Source organism: Chlamydotis macqueenii, chromosome 12, assembly GCF_036417535.1.
Source record: "Chlamydotis macqueenii isolate bChlMac1 chromosome 12, bChlMac1.mat, whole genome shotgun sequence".
Taxonomy (NCBI): Eukaryota; Metazoa; Chordata; class Aves; order Otidiformes; family Otididae; genus Chlamydotis; species Chlamydotis macqueenii.
Genome location: NC_141567.1, coordinates 401,049 through 422,436, shown reverse-complemented (window position 1 = coordinate 422,436; position 21,388 = coordinate 401,049). Strand labels below are relative to the sequence as shown.

Here is a 21,388-nt window from a genome sequence, read left to right as displayed (position 1 = left end):
AGGGAGCCTGCAGCGCCGCCCGCTGGCCCGGCGGTGCCGGAACCGGCCACGTGCGGCCTCGTGCGTGTCGCCTCCCGGTCCCCCCGACCCCCCCCCCGCCCCGCGGCACCCCCGCACCCCCACCCCCGCCCTGCCCGCGGTTCCCCTCAGCACACCCGGCCGCGGGGCGGCAGCGGGAGCCCCGCGGGGGCGCGGCGCGGGCGGGAGCGGGGCTGGGACCCCCGCAGGGTGCCGCGGCGCGGGCGGCGGGCGCGGGGCAGGGGGCGGCCGAGGCAGCAGCGCCGGGTCCGGTAGAAGTGGAAGAGGTCGACGGCCATGAGGAGCAGGACGAGGAGCCCGTAGAGCCCCACGCCGGGCAGCGCCAGGGGGTTCCTGCGGGGGGGAGGGGGGCACCTCAGGAGGGGGCGGCTACAGCCTCCCTCCCCCCCCCGGCATCCCTGCGCCCAGGGCCAGCTTTGGGCCTGGGGTGACACCACGCCAGCCCCCGGGGCCGTGCCGGGAGCCCGGAGCCCCTGCCGCCCCCTCCCAGCTGCCAGGCACTGCGCCCCCAGCCCCGAGCACCGCGGCCGGGCCGCAGCCCCGCTCACCGCAGGAGCCCCGGGGCAGCCAGGCTGGAGAGGTTCACCCCCGCGAGGGCCTCCAGGGCCAGCTGGGAGCAGCAGGACTTGAGGGCGCGCGGGCTGGGATGGCAGCAGTAGCGGTGGCCGGCCGGGTCGGTCAGCCGCGGGCAGTAGAAGCCGGGGTGGTAGCGGCCGTCAGGGCCCGCGTAGCCCTCGCAGAGGTGCAGGTTCTGCGCCGAGACTGCGGCGAGGAGCGGGCGCTTGGTGAGTGCCGGGGCTCAGCCCCGCTGTGGGGTGCCACAAAGCCCGCAAACGGCTGTGCCCCTCGCGTCGCGGTGAGTCAGTGTGCCGGCAGCCGGCGCGGTGCAGGGCCGACAGGCTGCCGGCTCTTGCAGGGCTGCTGCTGAGGGGAGGCTTCCCCAGCCCCAGCACAGGTGGGCTGGGCTGGGCTCGGAGCGCCCCAGCCCCATGCGGCCTCACCGCCACGGCACAGGAGCCCCTGGCTCAGCCCTCAGGGTGGGCTCAGGTCACGGCTGGGCGCCAGCGCTATGAGCAGCGCCGGCTGCTGAGCGCAGCCCCCACCCGGCACTGCCTGCTGGCAGCCCTGGCCCCACGCGCGCCGTGACTTCCAGCACCCGCTGATGCCCCGCAAGGGAGGGCGAGGAATGCGATGGCGGCAGAAGGGAAGGGAAAGCCCCCAGGCCCGTGAGTCAGCCCATTGCTGAGCCTCCTCCCCGTTCCCCACCACTCCCCGGGGGCAGCACTTCCCACCCCACAGACATGCTGCAGTGGGACCAGCCCCAGCACCACCACGCCTGGGCCACCATCCCCGTGCAGACCACCACCTCCCAGCACGGACCCCCCGGCCTCCATCGGGGAGCAGCCCACAAGGGACAAGGCCCCAGCAGGGATGCGGAGGACGGGCTCAGGGAGCGGGAGCGGGGCTGTACCTGTCCCGAGGAGGCCGGGGCACAGAGCGGCGGTGAGGAGCAGCTGGAGCAGGAGCCCACCCAGCATCTTCTCGGCCGACCCTGGGCAGAAGCAGCTCTGGCTCCAGCGGAGGCAGAAACCACAGCCCCTCCTGCTCCCGCCTCCATCACGGCCCATCAAGAGCGACTTGGAGCCATTAGAGCCTCCTGCACTCGCTGCCCGCTCCGCAGGGACCGGGGCGGAAGGCAGGAGCATCACTAATGAGCTTCTCGGGGACCAAGTGCAGGACGGGAGGTGCCTTCCCACCCTGCAGCGGGGCACCAGCCACTGGGTCCATGGGCCCCGGCTGGGCGTCTCAGCCCGTGCGGGGATCCCGGCGCTGTGGGTGAGGACCGTGGGCCAGGCTGGGGCACGGGCGAGCACCTGGCCACGGGGCTGTGGGCAGCAAGCTGTGCGCAGCCCCCCGGCAGCCCAGCCCCGGCGGGCAGCGGGCCCTGTGCCAGCAGCCTGGCCCCCCGCCAGCCGTGCCATTAGCCAGGCTCCGGGAGAGCCGCCGGCGGCACGCTGTGCCAGCACAGGGCCGTGGTCCCCCGCTCCCCGGCGCAGCTCTGCAGCCCCCCGCTCCCCGGCACAGCTCCGCAGCCCGCTCGCACCCCCAGCCCCGCACCAGGCCTGGGGCTCAGCCCCACTGCGCTGCCCCGTGCCAGGGTGTCCCTGGGCGGTGCGGGGGCCGAGCGGCCAGGGCCGTCCCACGCCAGCTCCTCACGCTCTGCCCGTTCTCAGGGCTGCATCCGAGCCCATGGGCTGCGCGGAGGCTGCACGGGAAACCAGGACAGAGCTCAGCCAGCACCACCTTGCACCAGCCCTCCCTGCGGCCCTCTGCCAGCACCCGTTCGCAGTAATTAGCCCCGGGGGGACCAGGGGAGCATGGCAGCCCCTGCGGTCCCCACGGCAACGGGAGGATGCTCCAGGCTACACGGCGCCCTGCAGCCCCTGGGGCAGCGGCGACCTGCCAGCCGGCCTCCTCGGGCACCAGAGCATCAGGGCTAGCGGAGGGCTCAGCACCAGCCTGTCCCAGCCTGCTCTGCACAGCTGGGCACAGCTGGCAGCGCCCCACAGCAGCCCCCCCACAGCCCCATGCACAGGAGCGGGGCCCGGCTGCCCCCGCAGCTGCGGGCGTTCCAGCCCTTGCGGCAGCCGGCACCCCCAGCCCTGCGAGGCTGCTGCGCCGCCGCTTGACCCAGTGTGGAGGGGTGCACATGCAGGTGCTGCACGGAGCCGGGCCCCCTTCCTGGGTGCCAGGGGGTCCCCAGTGGCTGCCAGCACCTGCCCATTGGCCACCAGCAGCCAGAGCTCAGCAGAGACCAGGCTGCAGGGCTCACACTGAAATGGGGCTAAAGGCACTGAATTTGGGGTCATTCCCACACTCAAACCACGTGTTGCTGCCTGCACAGCGAGCTGCCCAACTGCGGCCTGTGCCCCGTCCTCCTTGCTCGTGCCACCAGCCTCTCAGGTGCCTAGGCCCCCTGCCCGGCGCAGCCCCGGGAGCACGGGCAGCGCAGGGACCCCATGGAACAGAGCGCGGCGCAGCCCACCCAGCCTGGCCCTGGCCACAGCTCCCAGCCCGCCTCCCCCCTGCCTCGGGGGGCTGCCCAGTCTCCCCCTGGAGCACCGTTCCCACCCCCACACAACCAGCACGAGAACCACAAAGCAGACACAGACCAGAGCCCTTGGAAACAGCCTCATGTTTCCTGCGCGCTCCCGCCGAGTGTGGTCTCCAGTCCGCAGCCCCTCCCCAGCCAGACCCCAACCCCGCCAGGCTCCCAGCAGCCCCCGCGCTGCCCCAGGACGCCGGGGTGGGCACCCTCCCGGGGCAGCCAAGTGAACGCAGCGGGGCAGCTGTGCCCGTGCTGCCGGCAGCAGCAGGGCCCAGCCCACGGCCCCTGCCCGCTGCGCTCTGCCCGCAGCAGTGCCCAGCCCGTGCCCTCTGCGCACAGGCAGTGTCCAGCAGCTTCCGCACAGCCCTGCCGCAGCGGTTCGCTCCTGAAACCTATCTGAGAACACAGCACTAATAAATTAGAAGGCAGCAGCCTTTGCAAGTCCGGCTCCTCCTGCCCAGCGCCCGCTCGCCGCGGGGCCGCCGGCCCAGCCTCTCCCGGGCCGTGCTGGTGCTGCCGGGCCCCGTGGCTGCTCCCACGCCGCCCAGCCAGTCTGCTCCTCTCCCGCTGCAGGAGCCGCTACCCCAGGCGGATGCGGAAAGTGGCGATTTCCATGGGGTCTAGGCGGATGTTGGTGCTGTTGGAGGCCGTGCCCAGCGGGTACATCAAGGTCAGCGAGGTGGGCTGCAGGGAGCCCAGCTCCAGCCCCTGGAACAGGCTGCCCACGGCCAGCTGGGGAGAGGGGGGAGAAGGGCAGGGGGCCTGGGTGAGTGGGATGCGGTGCCCAGCAGTGCCGTGCCATGAGCGGGGCAGCCCCACAGGCCCTGTGCCGGCAGCTGGTTCGCAGACCCCCACGGCACCCCGGGCACCGCGCTGACCCAGCCCAGGCTCTGCTCTTCCCCGCTGAGGGGTGCGGGGCTCACGCAAGGCTCCAGCCCTGCGTTGTGAGAAACCAATGCACTCCAGCTTCACCCGGGCACGGGGCAGAGCGGGGCTGCGAGACGCACTGTGGGACTCGACCAGCCACTGCATCTGGGATGCTGGTGCTGGGGGCCCCCTCCAGCCCCTACTCTGACTCAGCACGAGCACAGGAGGCACCAGACGTGCCGGGGGCCCCAGCCCGGCCCTGACCCAGCAGCGGGGAGAGGTGGCAGCTCCGTCTTACCGTGCCCTGGCTGGTGGTGCAGTTAAAGCCCAGGTTCCTGCCCTCCAGGCCGCAGTCGAAGCCTTTGCGGTGCAGGATCAGGGCTGCCTCGGCCGAGGGGAGCGAGTCATCCTGCCGGGAGCCAGGCCGTGAGGTGTGGGGCTGGGGACAGACCCCCCGGCTCTGAGCACTGCCGCCCCCGGGCCGTGCCCGCTCCGCTCTCGGGCACCACTCACCTCCGCCTGCAGCATCCGCAGGTTAAGGATGTGGAAGTCACAGGGGAGGGTGGCGGAAAGGGGCACAAAGGAGCGCAGGGCTGCTGGGGCCAGCTTCTCCCGGGCCACGGGCATCACCAGGGCCTCGGCATTCAGGTGCATGGAGGTGATGTGGCTCAGGAGGGAGGGGAAGCTGATCGGGCGCCCGTCCTGTACCTACCAAAGAGCACAGGGTCAGCACAGCCCAGGGGAGCCGCAGGGCCAGGCAGAGCCCGGACAGGGCTTCTCCAGCAGCACCCAGAGAACAGGCACCTGCCAGCACAGGGCACCGAGAGCTGCCCCCACCCAGGCACGACCCCCTCCCCAGCGCCCAAACAGGGAGGGCGGCTGCCGGCAGCCGATGGTCAGACTATGGGCCCACTACGGGGCCTGGCTAGGCTAGTTGCTAGCAGCTAGGGCACGAGACAGGGAGAGACACCGCGGCCAGGCCGGCCGTTACCTCTGGGCTGCCGGTCCTGGCGCCGGAGAAGCCCAAGGCTTTAAACACGGAGGCCAGTTTGGAAAAGAAGCTGGAGCTCTGAGTGGGTGACATGGCGCATGCATAGAGAGCAGCAAGGGGATGGGACAAGAACACCACGATTACGAGGGCGGCATGGCTCCACGTGCCGTCTGTGGGACGGACTCTGGTCCATGGTCCCGCGCTCCCCACCCCCTGCTCCAGCCACGTCCCATCCTTGTGCAGTGCCAGCACGATGGCGGGGGGCTGTGGGGCAGCAGGGGAGAAGCCTGTACCCGGTTGTACGCGCAACTTTCCGCAGACACCTGCGCCCCGCTCCGTCCCAAGGCAGGGCTGGGCTCTCCAGGCGAGCGGCAGCGTGCCCGGCCCTGCGGCCTCACGGCCCACGCACCTTGCTGGCAGCGGCGCGGCGCTCCAGGAGCAGGCGGAACCGGTTGCAGGTGCGCTTGTTGTCCTTCAGCCCCTGGCCCAGGCCGCGGTTGTCGTCCTGCATGAGGCGGCGGTCCAGGATCACCTCCAGCTGGCCTGCAGAGAGCGGTTCCAGCGCCACAGCCTTTCACACACGGCCGCCCCACGTGGAAACAGCCCACCGGAGCGGGGGCGTCCGGGGAACCCTCGGAGACAGCAGGAGCGTGGCAGCCTGCACCCAGCCCGCAGCCCCCTCCGCCCCAGCGTCCCCACCGAGGGTGGTCCCGGCTCTGCGAATGGCCCCCCGAGGAACAGCCCCGGCAGGGCCGGCTCACCGCTGCCAAGGCTGGAGACCCCCAGGGCCTGGGCTGTGTGCAGCGTCAGGCGGCTCTGCGCGTCCTGGATGTAGGCCATGGTGGGCATGGGGTAGAAGTTGGCCTGCAGCGGCAGCTTCCGCTGGTACCTGCGGGGCTGGATCTGCCGAGGAGAGAGCTCAGCGGCTGGAGGGGGTCCTGCGGTGCCCGGTGCCGGGTGGCAGGACGCTATCCCCCCGAGGGCAGCCGCTGTCCCTCCCCAGGCTGCCAGATACCTGGAAGCCATTGAGGTCTGTGAAGAAGGTGTCATCGCTCTCGATGTCAGTGCTGAAGCGCAGCGCCAGCTCCTTGTTGATGTGGTCACGGATGTCCACCAGGCAAGACACGTCCAGGGACAGACCCTCCACCCCTGCGGGCAGGCGGTGAGGGGCCGGGCCCACAGGCAGCATCGCCCAGCGCCCCCAGGCCAGCGCCCTCCCCAGCACAGCCTCCCGTTGGCTCACCTGGCACGTTGTACAGCCGCACCACGGTCTGGACGTGCTGGTAGTAGCTAGTGACTTCTGAGAAGAGGGTTCCCTCCGTCACGCGCACTACTGGAGGGTCCTTGGGGGCGTAGGGCTGTGGGGAAGGAGGACTGCGCTGAGGCTGCTGCCTGCGGGACTGTCCCGTGGCCGCGGGCATGGCGCGGCAGTCCCCGTACCTTGGCCTCGCCGTCAGGCAGAAAGAGATAGGCTCCGCTTTTGTCCTTGGAGGTCCTGGTGCCGTAGACGAGGAACTCGCTGCTCACCCGCTGCTCCCGCTCCTCCCCAGCTTGGCGGATGCTCTGCGGGGCGTGGGCCAGCGCAGCGGTGAGCACGCCTTGCGCGAGGCAGTGCTGCGTCCCCCTCCCCTCCTTCACCCCCACGCCACCCGCCAGCCCCCTGCGCTCACATGCAGCAGGCCCGAGTGTCCCGAGAAACAGGCCTGCAGGTGCTGGTTCTCCAGGCAGAAGTCATCGGCGGCGGCCGGGAAGACATGCACGGGTACGGTCTCCTGCCTGTGCACGGGCAAGTCCCGGCCGTGCAGGTAGAGGCGCACGGAGGACTTCAGCGTGGTGTGGCTGTCGAAGGACTTATGCAGCTGCAGCACACGCAGCCCCAGTGCGGGCAGGCGGGCCAGGACAGACACCTGCGGGCAGCATGGAGACCTGAGCCGGCCCCTCCGCAGGAGGGCAGCCGGGACGTGGGGAGCTGCCGGCTGTCGGCAGGGCGAAGGCCCCGGCTCGGTGCTTACAGGGGGACATGCGTGGGGAGCAGTGGGAGCTCGTGTTGGGATGCAGGGACACGTTGCCACGGCGGAGGGCTCGTGGGGTGTCACTGCCGCGAGAGCAGCATGTGAGGACGGGAGGCTGGCACGCGCGGGCCGTGCAGGCTGAGCATGGGGCGGGCAGCGGCAGAGGCCACCCCGTACCTGGTAGACATTGGGCACCATGTCGGTGGCGGAGCCCCAGTGCGCACTGAGCTGGGAAGGCAGGGGCTGCCCCTCCTCGGAGAGCACACGCACGTGCGGGGAGTCCACCAGCACCGGCACGACGCTCAGGCGCTCCTGCTCCAGCGGGTTGAACACCACCAGGAACCTGCGGTGGGGTCACATAGCGATGGCCACCCCAGCCCCACGGCGGCCCGGGCACCCCACGGCACCCACTGCTTCCCAGAGTCCCAGGCACCCCCCTCTCACTGTCCCCCCTCGCCACCCCCTCCAGCCCCACAAGCCCTGCGCAGGGCAGGCAGCTCCTACCGGGGCGAGGCATCCAGTTTGACCACTGTTCTCTCTGGGAGGGAGTCCTGGCTGGGGCGTGTGTCGTCCTGGGGAGAGGAGCAGTCAACCCTGGTGCACCCACCGCCCCCGCCAGCCGGGCCCAGGGACACAGGCACTGGCTGGGACACCTCCCCGGCCCACCTGGCACCGCGCGGGCAGCAGGGCCGTGCTCCCCGAGGGCAGGGGCCGGCTGGCCAGCGCGGCTCAGCATGCTGGGGTGCGGGGAGCCCCGGGGCAGGGTGCTGCTCACCGTGCTGAGGAAGGGCGCAGCGGGGTCGTGGCGGTAGGTGTCCCTGTCCCCCAACACGAGGTAATGCGCAGCGTTGATGATGACGCGCTTGAGGTTCGTGAGGGAGTGGAGCAGCCTGGGGCACGGGCAGCGTGAGCCACCCAGGACCATCCCCACGTCCCCCCTACATCCCACCACGCTCCCAGCCCCGTGCCCCCGAGACGGGCTGCACGCACCGGACTCCATAGTCCACGGCCACGGCCTCCTTGGCGGTGCCGGTGATGGCGTCGTGGTGCTGGAAGAGGCCCAGGTTGCGGCGGGCGTTGCTCAGCAGGGCATAGTCGGAGAGCGGGTACCTGCCGTCGGCGCCGGCACGGCGCGCATGCGCGAGCGCCAGGCTGTACAAGATCTCTGCCCCCCTGCACAGGGACACAGTCACTGAGGGGCTCTGCCCCGGCACCCCAGCGCTCCGGGCTGTGTCGGGACGGAGGGCAGAGGAGGAGCAGCCAGCCCAGCCTGCACGCCCTCCGTGCACCAGGGCCTGGCCCGGGGAGGGCAGGCGGGGGGCTCGGGCTGCCCTGGGGCTGGCTGAGGGTCTGGCACTGCCTGGGCCGTGCCCGGGCCACCCCGGCGCGCTGGCGGCTGGGCGCAGACCAGAGAACTGCCGGGTGCTGCCCCGCCAACCCTTCCCGCGCCCCTGTGCACAACCCCGGCCCCTGGCCCAGCCCGCTTCCCCTCACCGGAGGTGGGCCTCCAGCACGCGGTCCAGGCTTTTGTAGAAAGGCCGGGAGATGTAGTAGCCCGTCCAGTAGTGATCTTCCCGGTCCGCGTAGGAGAAGAAATCCCCGCTCAGCACCGGGAACCCAGGCGGCCTCATCCCCGGCACGATGCCCACCTTCTTGTACAGGGCGTCAAAGTAGTCGGAGAGCGTCCCAAACTGCGCCTGCAGGATGAGGTGCGCAGCCCTGAGTGCGACGGGGAGCTGCTGGGGCTCCCGCAGCCAGGGGCTCCCACCGTCCCACCCGGCAGCACCCACCCTGCGACTGGGCTCTGCACGTGGCCTCCCCACAAGCTCTGCCTGTGGGACCCTGCTCCCCCCGGCCCCTCGTGCTGCCCCAGACCCCCCTGCACAGACCTGGACGTGGAGGTTGGGCCGGGAGTTGAGGAAGTCAAAGATGCGCTGGTAGTTGAGGAACTGCGCATCCCACTCCTGTGGCTTGTCGTAGCGGAAATCGTCTCCCAGGGGCACCAGCAGCACCTTGCTGCGGTACAGCTTGGACTTCTTGCGGTACTGGTCGAGCAGCAGCTGGGCTCTGCCACGGAGGGCCGGGGGTGAGGCTGGCTCCCAAACAGGGCCATGAGGCTCAGAGCCACCTGCCCCCGCAGCACTCACCGCTCTGCCACGTTGGCGTCGGTGATGGCTCGGGGAGGCACCTTCCAGGGACAGTTGATCCGGCCACCTGGCAGGCGCTTGAAGTCGAACTGGCAGCAGATCTTAGGGTCCGGCCCACAGGTGTGGGGCACATCATAGCTGTAGAAGGGCATCATGTGGCAGAAGATGTCGGTGCTGGCGTCCACGTCTGCGGGACCAAGGACAGGTGAGCACCAGCAATGGCTCTCCATCGCCTACCCCTGAGCAGGGGTCCCGTGGGCACAGGGGCATGGGAACGGCTTCCGGGGCAGGGCAGACCTGGCACATGGGCTCTCCAGCTTGGAGCCCAGAGAGGGTAGCAGCCTCCCAGGAGGCAGCAGGGAGCCACCCTGGGGCTGTCCCGCAGGGCAAAACCGCTGCAGGGCAGAACCATCGCATCCCAGCACTTGGCTCACCCCTGCACAGGACAGTACCTGGTCCCTGCTGCCACCCACCCCGGCAGGGCCCCCTCTGTGGCTGCGTCCCTGGCAGCCCCTCACCCCACGTCTGTCTCCACATGAACTCCAGGTTCTGGGTGGCAGCGAAGTGTTTCTTGATGGCGTAGTGCACGCGCTGGATGAGCATGCCCGTCAGGTTGGAGCGCTTCAGCAGGTAGGGCATGGTAGAGCTGTACCCAAAGGGGTCCACGGCCCAGCCCGAGCGGGGCGTCACGCCTAGGGGCACAGAGACCCGTCAGCCCCACACGGGGCCTGGCAGCACCTCCACGAGCAGCTCCTGCCAGGGACGGGGGTGCCCGCTGGTGCACCAAGTAGGCCCGCAGCCAGCGCTCTGCCCCTGTCGCGCGGCATCCTGCTCGGCTCTCACCAATGTTCTTCTCCAGCCACTGGTGCCCCTCGATCAGCTGGTCAATCATGGCGAAGTAGTGGGAATTGGCCTCGTCGGGCATCACCCAGCCCCCCGTCACCATCTCCAGCTGCCCGTTGCCAACCAGCCTGCAGGAGGGACACGGGGAGGTGATCAGCTGCGGGCAGAGCCCTGTGGCGAGCCGCGTGTCCGTGGCAGAGCCGTCCCCCATCTTGGGGCCACCCGGATCCAACCCACAGCCTCCGCAGCCCCGGCTGCTGTGCCCCACTGCCTCGGGGCAGGGACTGTGCCGGGCAGCGGGGCCAGGCGGGCGGCCCTACCTGCGCACCGCAGCCCGCTTCTGGGCACTGATGTTGTCCCACCACTTGGAAAAGAAGGAGATCTCGGACCAGATGAAGCGCCGGCGCGGGTCCTCCTGCATCTTCAGCACCATGCTGTTGAGGATGTGCTGCGTCTGGTCATAGTAGTACTTGTCGAAGGTCTTGATCCAGCCTGCCAGCAGAGGTGGGGGTCACTGCGTGGGGCCCAGCCCTTCCCCGCCAGCACCGTGGGGCAGTAGGGGCTGGGAGGCCCTTCCCCTCCCCTGCCTGCCTTTCCCTCGGCTCACCCGGGTCGTTGTGGGAATGCGGCACCACAAACACCTGCAGGGGCTCAGTGTCCCACTCATTGGTCTCATAGGTGATATCGAAGCCCTGCTTCCACACGCCGCCGTCCTGGTTGTCAAAGGGCAGCAGGGAATACACGGCCAGCATCTGCCGGGTGGGAGACAGGACTCAGAGGGCAGGCGCCAGACTGAGAGACCCCCAACAGAGTAGGACCACGAACGCCCCGGTACAGACCCCCTCGCGCTAGCGGAGATGGGCCCTGAGCTGCTGGGCCAAAACGCCGGCCCCTCACCTGCAGGTCTGGGCTCTGGCCCTTGCCCCCCAGGGCAAACTGGCAGTCCTGTGGGGAGACGGAGAGGAAGCTCGGGCGACTCTCGGGGGGCAGCACCCAGGAGCCATTGGGCGTGTGGTGGGGCTGCGCCGGTTGCCCCTCTGCGTGGGCCGTCAGCTCCAGCACCGAGTCCTTGATGTGGCTGATGATCTCATGGTTCTCCTCCAGCAGCTGCTCCAGCTGCTCAATGCGGTTCTGCAGCACCGAGATCTGGCTCTGGGGACGCAGACGCCGCGGTGAAGCCCGCGGTGCCCTTTGCCAGGCGGGAACAAGCCCCGGCCCAGGCAGCCGAAGGCGGCCCCCGCCAGCCCCGGCCGCCCACTCTGCGGTGCCCTGCGCCTCGCCACTCACCCTGGGGAAGTTGCCCCCGCTCTGGTGGCGCGCGGGGTCGTGCTGCACCCGGTCCAGCATCAAATAGAGGGAGAAGACGGCCACGCAGAAGATGGCAGCTCCACACACCGTCACCTGCTTCTTCAGCTTCATCCCGGAGGGCGCAGGGACAGACCTGCACCGGGGCAGAGCTGCCGCCGGCCCCGCCAGCCCGGCGGGAGGGACGGGACGGGACGGGACGGGACGGGACGGTGCCCGCTGCCCTAGCCCCGGGCTGAGCCCTGCCGGGGTCCTACCGCCGCCCCTCGCCGCCGCCCTCCTCCTCCTCCTCCTCCTCGGCCCCCCCGCGTCCTACTTGGAGTAATCCGGCGCCGGGTATTTATAGCTCGGACCGGAGCGGCACGGGCCCAGGGCCGCCTCGGGGCTGGGGCTGGGGGGGCCGGGCCGGAGCGGCCGGGGCCGGGGCTGGAGCAGGCCGCGGCGGCCCCAGCGAGCCGGGCAGCCCGGGGCCTCCGCGCCGCGGGCCGGGGTGGGCCGGGCCGGGGTGGGCCAGGCCGGGGAGGGCCGGGGCCGCCCACCGCGGGACGGCTCCGGGGGCGCGGCCGCTCCGCTCTTACCCTGGGCGGCTCCGTGGCCCGTCCCGGCTCCTCACATCGCCTGCCCCGGGCCCGCCGGCTGCCGCGGCCCGGATGGGCCAGGCCCCGCCCGCCGCCCCGCCCCGGGGCCGGCCCCCGCCCGCCCCCCGGAGGCGGCTCCGCCGGGCAGGGCAGAGGGGGCGGGACCGGCCCGGCCGGGACCGCCCAGCTCCCGGGGACAGAGCGGGTCATCCACCCCCGCAGCCCCGGGGACAGCCCCGGCCACCCCCCGGAGCCCCGAACCGGGCCGGGGTGGCGGTGCGCCGTCCCGGGGCGCCCCGTCCCAAGTGCAGCGCGGGTGCGTGGCCCCGCGCCCCCCGTAGCCCCCCAGACGCGGTGCTGCGGAGCTCGTTCATTTATTACACAGGACCAAGCCCGGCAGGAGCTGCGGGTGCGGCGGCCCCTGGGGGTGCGGGAGCCCCCCGGCCTGGGCTGGCGACGGGGCACAGCCGCGTCCGGACGCCCCGCAGCACCCACTGCCCGAGGGACGGACGTTGGCGGCGGGACGGACCCGGGGCACGCGGTGCTGTCCTGGGCGGGGCCGGCGGGGTGCTCCCCTCGGCGGGGTCCCTCACCGGTGCCTCTTGCGGAGGGCGGTGAGGTCCTGGTGGAGCGCGCTGAAGCCGGGCCGCTGGCGGGGGTCGTACTCCCAGCAGCGCTGCATCAGCCGGTACACCTCCTCGGGACACTGCTCGGGGCGGTCCAGCCGCACGCCTGGGGGGTGGCGGCGGGGAGACATGGCAGCCCGGGCCACCAGCCCCTCGCCCCCACTGCCCCCTCCTGCCCCTCCCCTGGGCACAGCTCCGCAGCGGACCCGCACGTACGCACAGCAGCCCTCGAGACCGGACCCCGGCTGCACCCCTTACCCTGCTCCACCGCCTCTCGCGTCTGCTGGTTGCTGAGGTTGGTGTAGGGGACGGCGCCCAGGCTGAAGGCTTCCCACAGCAGGATCCCGAAGCTCCAGACATCGCTCTCGGAGCTGTATCGGCCTGGAGACACAGGGCGGGACAGACGCTGGCGGCTGGGGACACCCATGGCACCGCTGCCCTGGCTGTGTCCGCGCTCACGAGGTGCCTCCCTCCCCAGGACCAGGTGTGTGGGAGCAGGACAGCGTGCCCCGGACTCCTGGCTCCCAGCTGTGCCGTGGGGCCACCAGACCATGCCCAGCTCCATCCCATACCATAATTGAGTGCTTCAGGGGCGGTCCACTTGACAGGGATCTGCTTCATCCCCCCTGTAGAGGCATAGACACCATCCTCCTCCTCCCGCGACATCCCAAAGTCGCTGATCTTCAGGGCGTTCTTCTCCGTCACCAGGCAGTTGCGAGCGGCCAGGTCCCTGGGATGGCCCAGAGCCATCAGCCATGTGCCCAGTTGACCCCAGGAGCCTTCACTTGGCACAGGACGGGGGACAGCAAGGGCTCCGGGGTTCACCCCGCCCTGCCTGGTGCCCACCAGCACTGCCGGAGCCCACCTGTGGATGCAGTGCTTGCTCTCCAGGTACTCCATGCCAGCGGCAGCATTCTCCGTCATCTTGAGCAGGTCCTTCACCCGCAGGTGGGGCCCCTCGCTGCGCAGGAAGCTCAGGAAGTCCCCCCCTGCACCCAGGATTGCGGAGCTGGCGGGGGGCTGCCCTGGCACGCCATAGCGAGCTTGCACACACAGGCTCCGGCTGCCCCGGCAGCGCAGGGGCCACAGGACGGGGCCGCTCACCCTGCACCAGCTCCATGACGATGTAAATGGGCTGCTTCTGCGTGCAGACGCCGATGAGCCGGACGATGTTTGGGTGGTTGTACTGCTTGAGGATCCTGTGGGGACAAGGAAGGGCACCATGAGCGTGCCGGGGTCCTGGCTGCCCTGGGTACGGGCCACCCCCGTGCCATCCCCAGGACGCTCTGCCCAGCCGGCCCGGGCACACGGCTCTCAGCAGAAGGGTTCCAGCGGGGTTTGAATGGCCCCAAGTCCCGAGGATGGACAGATGGGCTGGGACAAGCACGATGGCCGCACAGACCTGGCTTCCTGCAGGAACTTGGCCTTGAGTTCAGGCGGGAGGGTTTCCCGGCAGGATTTCACAGCCACGGGGGTGTTGTCAGCACGCAGGCGGCCACTGAACACCTCCCCAAAGTTACCCTGCCAAATGACACGGCTATGCTAGCCCAGCTCGCCACAGCACGGCCCGAGGCAACCCCTGCCCTCCCGCAGACCCCGTGGGACAGCCCTCTCCTCCCGCAGACCCCATGGGACAGCCTCACGCTGCCCTCCCGCTGAGCCCGCGCAGGCCAGGACCAGAGCACCCCGACTCACCCGGCCGATGTGCTCCCCCAGCAGCACGTCCTCGTGGTTGAGCACCCACTTGTCCTGCAGCGAGCAACCGAAGGCGATGAGCGTCCCCCAGCCTGTCCCAGGCTCATAGCACCCTGCCCCTGCAGCTCAATCCCATGCAGCCCCAGAGGGGGGTCCCCAGCCCCCAGCCCCCCACTCCAGGGCTAAGTCAGTCTGGCTGGGGCAGTGCGCTCGGGGCTCCCAGCTCCCCGTGGGCAGCAGCAGGGCTGCTCCATGCACAAGGGACTTGTCCCCCTCCCCACCGCCTGCTGTCACCTTGGGCACGGCCCTGGCTAGGACGATCCCGCTCTTCCGGGTAATGGGCTGCTGGCTCTGCAGGAGGTGCTCGATGAGCAGCGGGATGGTGGGGAAGCCCTCCCCCTCCAGCCGGTACATGTTCTGCGGGGAGCAGAGGCTGCGGGGTCAGCCCGCGTGGCTGTGCTCGCGAGGGATGGGGTGCGAGGGTGTGCACGCACACGGCGCAGGACACGCATGCACACCAGGCAGGGCAAGCACGCACAAGTGGGTGTTCGCACGCACGATGCAGGGCTCACACCTTGCGCTTCACGCCCAGCCGTGCAAGGATGGGCGCACACAACTCGTACTGTGCGCACACGTCCTGTGCGCTCACACCAGGGGTCCCGTGGCTGCAGAGCCGGAGGCCGTGCTGGGCAAGGACCCCCGCCTGCCCACACAGGGCCCCCCGACCATCTCTCCGTGCCCGCGGTCACTCACGTCAGCAGCCTGGATGATGAAGTGCCGTGGCTGCCCGTCCCACAGCACGCTGAGCACGTACTCCTGCTTGCCCTGGCTCTCCCGCACCAGGAAGTCCCCGCTGCAGCTCAGCAGCTCCAGCACCTCTGTGCGCGGGATGGCCCCATGGTACCAGGCCTGCTGGCACAGCGGCTTCTGCACCTCGGGGATCAGGGGCACGGGGGGTGGCAGCTGGATGGAGACGGGGGTGAGCCCAGCCGTGCCCCCGGGTCTTGCCAGAGGTGGGGGCAGCAGCCAGACCTGGGAGCCGTGCCCAGGGCAGGCACTGGGGAGCAGAGGCTGGAGGGGCTGGAGCGCGGAGGGGAGGGGGCTGTGGGGCCAGAGAGGAGAGTGCAGGGGGTGCCGGTGCACCGGGAGGCTCGGCAAGGCAGCGGGCGGGAGGGCAGGGTGGCCAGAGGTGCCCGGGGACTCACCGAGTACTTGGGGCTGAAGATGCCCGAGATGTGGTTCTTGAGGGTCTCCAGTGCGGTGGCTCCGCTCCGCTCCTGCTCCTGCGGGGAGGCGTGAGCTGTGCGCTGGGCAAGGGGCCACCTGAGCCCGGTGTGCCCCAGCCCTGCGGCCCCCGGGGTGCGACGGGGCAGGACTCACCACGGAGGAGACCGACTGCCGGTCTTCCTGCAGAGGCAGGGCGGGCAGGGGCTCCCCGGACCCCAGCTCCGCCAGTTTCCTGGCCAGCAGGTCCCGCTGCGCCTGCAGCTTGGCCTGGGTGCAGAGGCAGCCCTCGAGCTGCTGCTGCACCTCCTGCAGCCCCTGCCGCTTGCCCAGCAAGTGCACCCTGGGGACGGGACAGGGCGGTCAGCTCCCGTCGCCCCGGCCCCTCGCCCCTCGCCCCCCGCCTGCCACCTCACCGCTCCCCGGGGCTCCGGCCCTGCTCCTCGCCCTGGATCTCCGCCTGCAGCTCTCGCACCCGCTGCTCCTTGCTGCTCACGGCCTCCCCAGCGGCCGCCAGCTCCTCCTCGACCGACGTCAGGCTGTGAGAGACACAGGTGCCGGACGGCGCTGAGCTGCGCTGCTGGCGCAGCTGCCCCCGCCCGCGGCCCAACCCTGCTCACGAGTGCTGGACACTCTCAACGGTCAGTTCGTTCAGCTGCAGCTCCCCCGGCACCAAGCTCTCCGTCTCCTCCAGCAAGCTCTCGTCGAAGGACACCGCTGGCGGCACCTCGGAGCTGTACCTGCGGGCAGCCAGCGTGGCTCTGCCCCCCCGCCTGCCCCGCGCTGGCTGCCGGCAGGGCTGTGCCGGGCAGAGGGGCCGCAGCCACGCGCACCATACCTGTGGCTCTGGATGAAGCCGCTGTACTCGGTGGCTGGGTCGATGGCCTGGATGGCACCGGTGATTTCCTGGTGCACAGCCAGCACGTCCTCCTGCACCAGGCTGCTGATGCTGTGGTACTCTCTGAGGATCTCCTTCCTGTGGGGACGCGGGCGCTGGGGGCTGCCGGGCTCCCGTGTCCCCCAGCCCAGGCACCACCACCCCTGCCCCAGCTCTGCCTCCCGGGCTAGCGGGTTCCTGTGTCCCACTGCCTTGTGCCCTCAGTCCCCGCATCTTGCAGGGCGCTGCCGGACATCACCGTGGTGGCTGCAGGTGGTGGGGCAGGGAAGGGGCACGTGGCCAGTGGCAGTCTGGCAGGAGGACGGAGCGCTGCCAGTTTTCATGGGCCACAGGAGTGCCGGGGACGGGCAGCGGGGTGCAGGGCAGCCAGCGGGGCGCGGGGCAGGCAGGGCCCTTACAGGACAAGGACCATCTCCTGCTGCAGGCTGTAGAGAGACTGGTGGAGGGTGGGCAGCACCCGCTGGTAGTGGTGGTGGTGGTGGAGTGTGGCCGCCTGCACGGCCAGCACGTACTGGTTGTGCAGGGCGTAGAGCTTCCAGAGGCTGCGCACGTACTTCTCCTTCGCCTTGTCCCGCTCCTTGTCTGGGGGGAGAGGCCGTGGAAAACACTCGCAGCTACCACTGCGCCGCCGGTCCCAGCACTGCAGCGCGTACCCCTAACAGCCAGTGAGGGGCACGGACTCCTGGCGGGGGCTGGGGCAGGGACCGGGGGGGCTCCAGGCCTGGGAGGGGTCTCAGGGCAGGCAGGGGGACCAGGGCCAGGCAGCCACACCACACCTCCCCACGCACCGGCACGCCCCCCACCCACAGCGCGGTGTCCCAGGGCCCATAATCTGCAGGAATTTTGCCTGGGACCCCGGGGGCCGGGCGGGGCTCTCCCCATGCTGCCCACCCCCGCAGCCCCCTTCTGGTCCATGCTGTGCTGCAGATCTCACAGGATGCGGGACGATCCGTCCATCCCTGATCCGCTGGGGGCCGAGGGGAGCTGGGAGGGGACACAGAGGGACGGGACAGGGCGGGGGCTGGGCTGGCAAGCACCTTTGCTGGCCTCCTGGTACTTGCGCTTGGCCTGGGCACTGTCGCGTGCCAGGCTGCGGTACTGCGCCTTCAGCTTCTCCATCTCCTGCTGTGTGGTCTGGGGGGAGACGCCGTCAGGGGAGTGGGGCCGGACCAGGCCCCCCGCTCCCCCGCACCGGGACCCGCGTACCCGCGCGTAGTCCTGGCTGAGCTGCTGCCACTGCTCGCTGAAGGCCTTGCGGAGCTGCTGCTTGTCACGGATGAGCAGGCTCAGCTTGGCCAGCGGCCCTGCCGACAGCTCCTCCGCGTGCCGCCGCAGGATCTGGCTCAGCGTCTCCGTCCGGCTCGCCAGCACCCACCAGGACTGCGGGGACGGGGCGTCAGGGACGGCCGCGATCCGGCACCGCACCACGGTGCGCTCCCACACCAGGGCGTCCCTACCTCCCCAATCTGGCTGCTGTGGTCCCCGGCGCGGAGCTGCCAGGAGCCCTCCTGCTTCTCCAGCTGGGAGAACATGTGGTGCAGCATCCCCGCGTACTCCCGGTCGCTCTTGGCGCGCTGCGACATCCACTTCTTCATCAGCTCCAGGAGCCGCAGCTCACTGTCCTGCAGCCGCAGCAGCACGCTGTGCCCCTGCGGGCACCACAGCTCCGGCCCGAAGCCCATGGCACCCTCGTCCCGGGCGCGAGGAGGCTGTGGAGCGGCGGGAGAGCCTGAGCTGCAGCTGCCACCCGTGTCCCGCACGGCCCGCGCGGGTGGCTGAGGCCCTTTGCATCCCGCACCCTCCCGCTCCATCGCCCCTTCGCGGGACGCGGTCCCCGGGCCAGGCGGGGGGGGGCAGGGTCCCCCCGCCCCACACGATCTGCCTTGCAAAGCGCATTCAAAGCAGGTGGGAGGGCTGAGCGCGCCCCGCACCCCGCGGCAGCTGGGGCCCGGTGCCAGGGAGGAGGAAGTGTGGGGTCAAAACCAGCAGCGTCACCCCTGCCACGGGCGCGGGGCCGCCCCTCGAGGGCAGCGCAGCCGTGCCCCCCCCCCGGCCCGGGCACCAGCCCCGCGCGGTCCGGCAGCTCTGGCCCCGTCCTGCCCGGCGGCACGGTCACCCCGGGGCGGGGGAGGTCCCGGGGGCCAGGGCACGCGTGGGGAGCCGGCAGGAGGGGGACGGGGCAGCGAGCCCCGGGGGAAGGCGCTGAGCCTAGACATGTCCCGGCACCCAGGACTCCGGCACGGCCGTTGGGAGCTGCGCTGGTCCCGGCCGCAGTCACAGGGTGCCCCGTGGCAAGGGCGCAGCAGGGCCAGGAGGGCGCTGGGAAACATCGCTGTGCGGGGCAGGATGTCGGCTGGCACAGCCCGCGACCCGCAGAGTGCCACAGGGCCGAGACCCCCCTCCAGCCCCCCAAAGGGGTCCCCTGTCCCTGCCAGCGTCCCGCTGGGGCACGGCCCCTCCAACCTGCGCGTGCTGCAAGGTCCTCGCCGTGGGGTTGGTGCTGGCGTCCTCCCAGGGCCGGGGCCGGCGCAGTCTGGACCTGCTGCAGCTCCGGCTTCTGAGGAGGAACAGGAAACCCAGTGCTGACCATACAGCCATTGCGAGATTTCCTGCCCTTCCTCCCCTCCCTGCCAGTCCCCGCGCCCAGGGCCGACGCCGGCACACGGCTCTGCCATAACTGGGTTGCCCCCAGCCCCGCCACCCCTCCTGGCTGCCTCGCACCGAGGCCTGGCACCCACAGGATCCGGCCCCACAGGAGCCCAGGGCTGTTCTCGCCCGGCTGTGGTCCACAGCCCCTGCGGAGCCTGAATTCAGCCCCGTCCCGGCAGCGGTTTCACTCAGCAAAGGCCCCTCAGCCCTGCCCGGTCCTGCCTGTCCCCCAGCCCCTCCCTGTGCCCCTGTGTCCCTGCAAGGCTGCAAGAAATAGGGGGTACCTGGGGGGTCCGCAGGGCATCCCGTCACCACCCCCGAGCCTAGCCCATGGGACAGTGAAAGGCCGCAGGACAGAGCATCCACGGCACTGGCACACATGGAGCCGTGCCCCAGCCCTCGGTGCCAGACGGGACCCTGCTCCCTGCAGCAGCCCCAGGCGCGTCCTCCCTCAGGGTGCCTCACTGGTGCCATGGTGGGACCCCTCAGCTCCGGTTGCCACATCGCAGGGGCAGCCGCCACCACCTCAGCCAGCACCGCCGCACGTGTCCCCATCCTGGCTCGGCTCCGCTCGCCTGGGCCCAGCCGCCTCCCGAGCGGCTTGTGCTGAGGCCCTTCCTGTGCCTGGCAGGGCCCGGGCCCCGAGGGGCATCACGGTCACCTGCAGGACACAGCTGAGCTGGTTCCACTTCCAGAGGAAGTTGGGGAAAAACCGTGTCAGACGGGAATTTTGCTGACTTGCCTTCCCACGGTTGAGTGACGCCCGGGTGGTCATGCCAAGGAGCAGCACAAGGGCACGGCACGGCGTGGCGCGGCACGGCCGGGGGCTACCACGGTGCCCTGGGCGCAGGCCCCGAGCCGTGCTCCAGCAGGCATGGGAGGTTTCTGTGCTGAGCAACACAAATCCCCCATCCAGAGTCACCACAGCCGCCCCAGGCTAGTCGAGCCCGGCCAGCGTCCTGTTTGCACCTGCACAGTTGAGCAGTTCAAGGGCTGCCCCGTGCTGCCAGGGTCCCCAACTGCCCACGAGCTGGTTCCCGTGTCTCTGGCCCTGGTCCCCACAGGGGGACTCAGCCGGGTCCCTGCCGGGGGGGGCTCAGCTCTCCCTGCGCCCCGTTCAGCCGCCCGGAGCCCTCGGCGCTGCTGATGCTCCCTGGCACCACCAGCGCCAGCTCCCTGCCAACACGGACGCTCGCAACGTGTTTGGGGGTGAGAGCAGCTCCACCAGCACCAGCGCTGCAGCTGCCCCAACTGCAGAAGATGCCAGACTCCCCCAGCCCCCTCTGCCCCAGCCCAGGAAATGTTTTATTTTCTGCCTGAGCCGCAGGTCCCACCGGCAGCGTCCACACGCCCCGCTGGCCCCGGAGACGCTCGCAGTGCAGTCACAAGCTGAGCAAGAGTTTTGCAAACCGGGCTGAGGGGCTGCTTCTCCCCACTTCCATCCCTCCAGCAGCCGCTGGCACCTCCCAGGTGGCGCGGGAGCCGTCCCTTCCCACACCCGGGACACCGGGCACCTCTGGCGGGAGGCATCCGTGCCTGGGGGCTGGGGTCCGCTTCCCCGCGGCGCCAGGACGGTGCTGCGAGGTGGCGGGTGCGGCGGTGGGGGGAGAAGCTCTCGGTCCCTGTAAGCCCGACGGCTGGCTGCAGCAGGAAGGTTGCTGTGGGCCGCACCACAGCTCACCCAGTTTCACATCCTCCGCCCGCCCTCCCGCGCCTGCAGAGCCCCGCGGGGCTGCGGCCTCTGTCCACTCCCCGGTGGGAGCCATTGCTGCCCCATCGATGGCCGCAGCCGCCCGCAGCGCCCAGCTCCCCCCGGACCCCAGCTGCCAGCTCGGGCCCGCGCAGCCCTCGGCCAGGGGGCCACGGGGACCCCTCCCTGGCCCGCGCTCGTGAGAAAGGGAAGAGCTGGCTGAGAAGCGCCGGCAGCCTCCCGCGCGCCGGGAACTCGCTCTTGACCACAGGAAGCAGCCGCAGGCACCGCGAGGCCGAGGGGCTCTGCAGAGAGGAGCTGCCCCTGCAAGCGAGCGTGGCCCCACAGACCCTCCCGGGGGCCAGAACCCCGCAGGGCGCTCGGTGGGGCTGGGGTGGGCTCTGCCTGGGGCACGAGCGGGTCTGGGGTCCAGCCCCAGGGCAGACCTCGCGTTCCGGCTGCCGGACCCAGCTCGGCTGGTCCTGGGGCTGCGGCAGGGCTCAGCCCACGCGCGGTGGTAAAGGGGTGCAAGTTCCCCCAGGTTTTCGCCCCGTCCTCCACCCACCACAGCCGGTTCCCAAATTAGCTCCCCGCTCTGCAGGTTCCCCATGAGCAGCTGTGAGCAGCAGCTTCCCACGGCTCAGGTCAGGGGGCCGGTCCCCGCCACCGTGTCCCCAAACAGCAGCCCATGCCCGGCTCCAGCCCGCAGCCCAGT

General features: G+C 71.0%; 3 protein-coding genes across 7 annotated transcripts; all 3 read right to left on the bottom strand.

Annotated features, from left to right (window-relative positions):
• Nucleotides 1–146: 146 nt before the first annotated feature.
• On the bottom strand, nt 147–1,667 carry LOC147599175 (protein shisa-like-1). The gene is made up of 3 exons (XM_086757516.1): nt 1,511–1,667; nt 588–801; nt 147–372 (listed from the first exon to the last, which is right to left on the bottom strand). Exons 1-3 carry the CDS (start codon nt 1,665–1,667, stop codon nt 147–149), a joined length of 597 nt encoding a protein of 198 aa, XP_086613642.1.
• Nucleotides 1,668–3,218: 1,551 nt separating this feature from the next.
• MAN2A2 (mannosidase alpha class 2A member 2) lies at nt 3,219–11,796 on the bottom strand. Of its 4 annotated transcripts, XM_086757348.1 has the most exons (24): nt 11,296–11,794; nt 11,071–11,160; nt 10,906–10,953; nt 10,616–10,760; nt 10,329–10,500; nt 10,009–10,136; nt 9,684–9,857; nt 9,166–9,352; nt 8,908–9,085; nt 8,513–8,715; nt 8,009–8,191; nt 7,794–7,908; nt 7,523–7,590; nt 7,196–7,361; nt 6,677–6,913; nt 6,447–6,569; nt 6,250–6,364; nt 6,022–6,155; nt 5,768–5,909; nt 5,416–5,549; nt 5,007–5,084; nt 4,529–4,723; nt 4,314–4,424; nt 3,219–3,880 (listed from the first exon to the last, which is right to left on the bottom strand). In XM_086757348.1, the coding sequence occupies exons 1-24, from the start codon at nt 11,425–11,427 to the stop codon at nt 3,728–3,730; spliced, it is 3,411 nt and encodes a 1,136-aa protein (XP_086613474.1). In that variant the 5' UTR covers nt 11,428–11,794; the 3' UTR covers nt 3,219–3,727. The 4 variants fall into 4 exon arrangements, with proteins under 4 accessions (XP_086613474.1, XP_086613472.1, XP_086613475.1 ...); XM_086757346.1 differs by having other exon boundaries at nt 10,906–11,160; nt 11,296–11,796; XM_086757349.1 differs by lacking the exon at nt 11,071–11,160 and having other exon boundaries at nt 11,296–11,793.
• Nucleotides 11,797–12,249: 453 nt separating this feature from the next.
• FES (FES proto-oncogene, tyrosine kinase) lies at nt 12,250–18,924 on the bottom strand. Of its 2 annotated transcripts, none has more exons than XM_086757175.1 (19): nt 18,802–18,924; nt 17,792–17,956; nt 17,541–17,714; nt 17,372–17,468; nt 16,733–16,916; nt 16,275–16,412; nt 16,057–16,176; nt 15,853–15,975; nt 15,593–15,779; nt 15,418–15,495; nt 14,966–15,175; nt 14,507–14,629; nt 14,213–14,266; nt 13,920–14,038; nt 13,622–13,716; nt 13,383–13,506; nt 13,090–13,247; nt 12,776–12,898; nt 12,250–12,623 (listed from the first exon to the last, which is right to left on the bottom strand). In XM_086757175.1, the coding sequence occupies exons 1-19, from the start codon at nt 18,922–18,924 to the stop codon at nt 12,481–12,483; spliced, it is 2,538 nt and encodes an 845-aa protein (XP_086613301.1). In that variant the 3' UTR covers nt 12,250–12,480. The 2 variants fall into 2 exon arrangements, with proteins under 2 accessions (XP_086613301.1, XP_086613300.1); XM_086757174.1 differs by having other exon boundaries at nt 17,792–18,043; nt 18,798–18,883.
• Nucleotides 18,925–21,388: the final 2,464 nt, after the last annotated feature.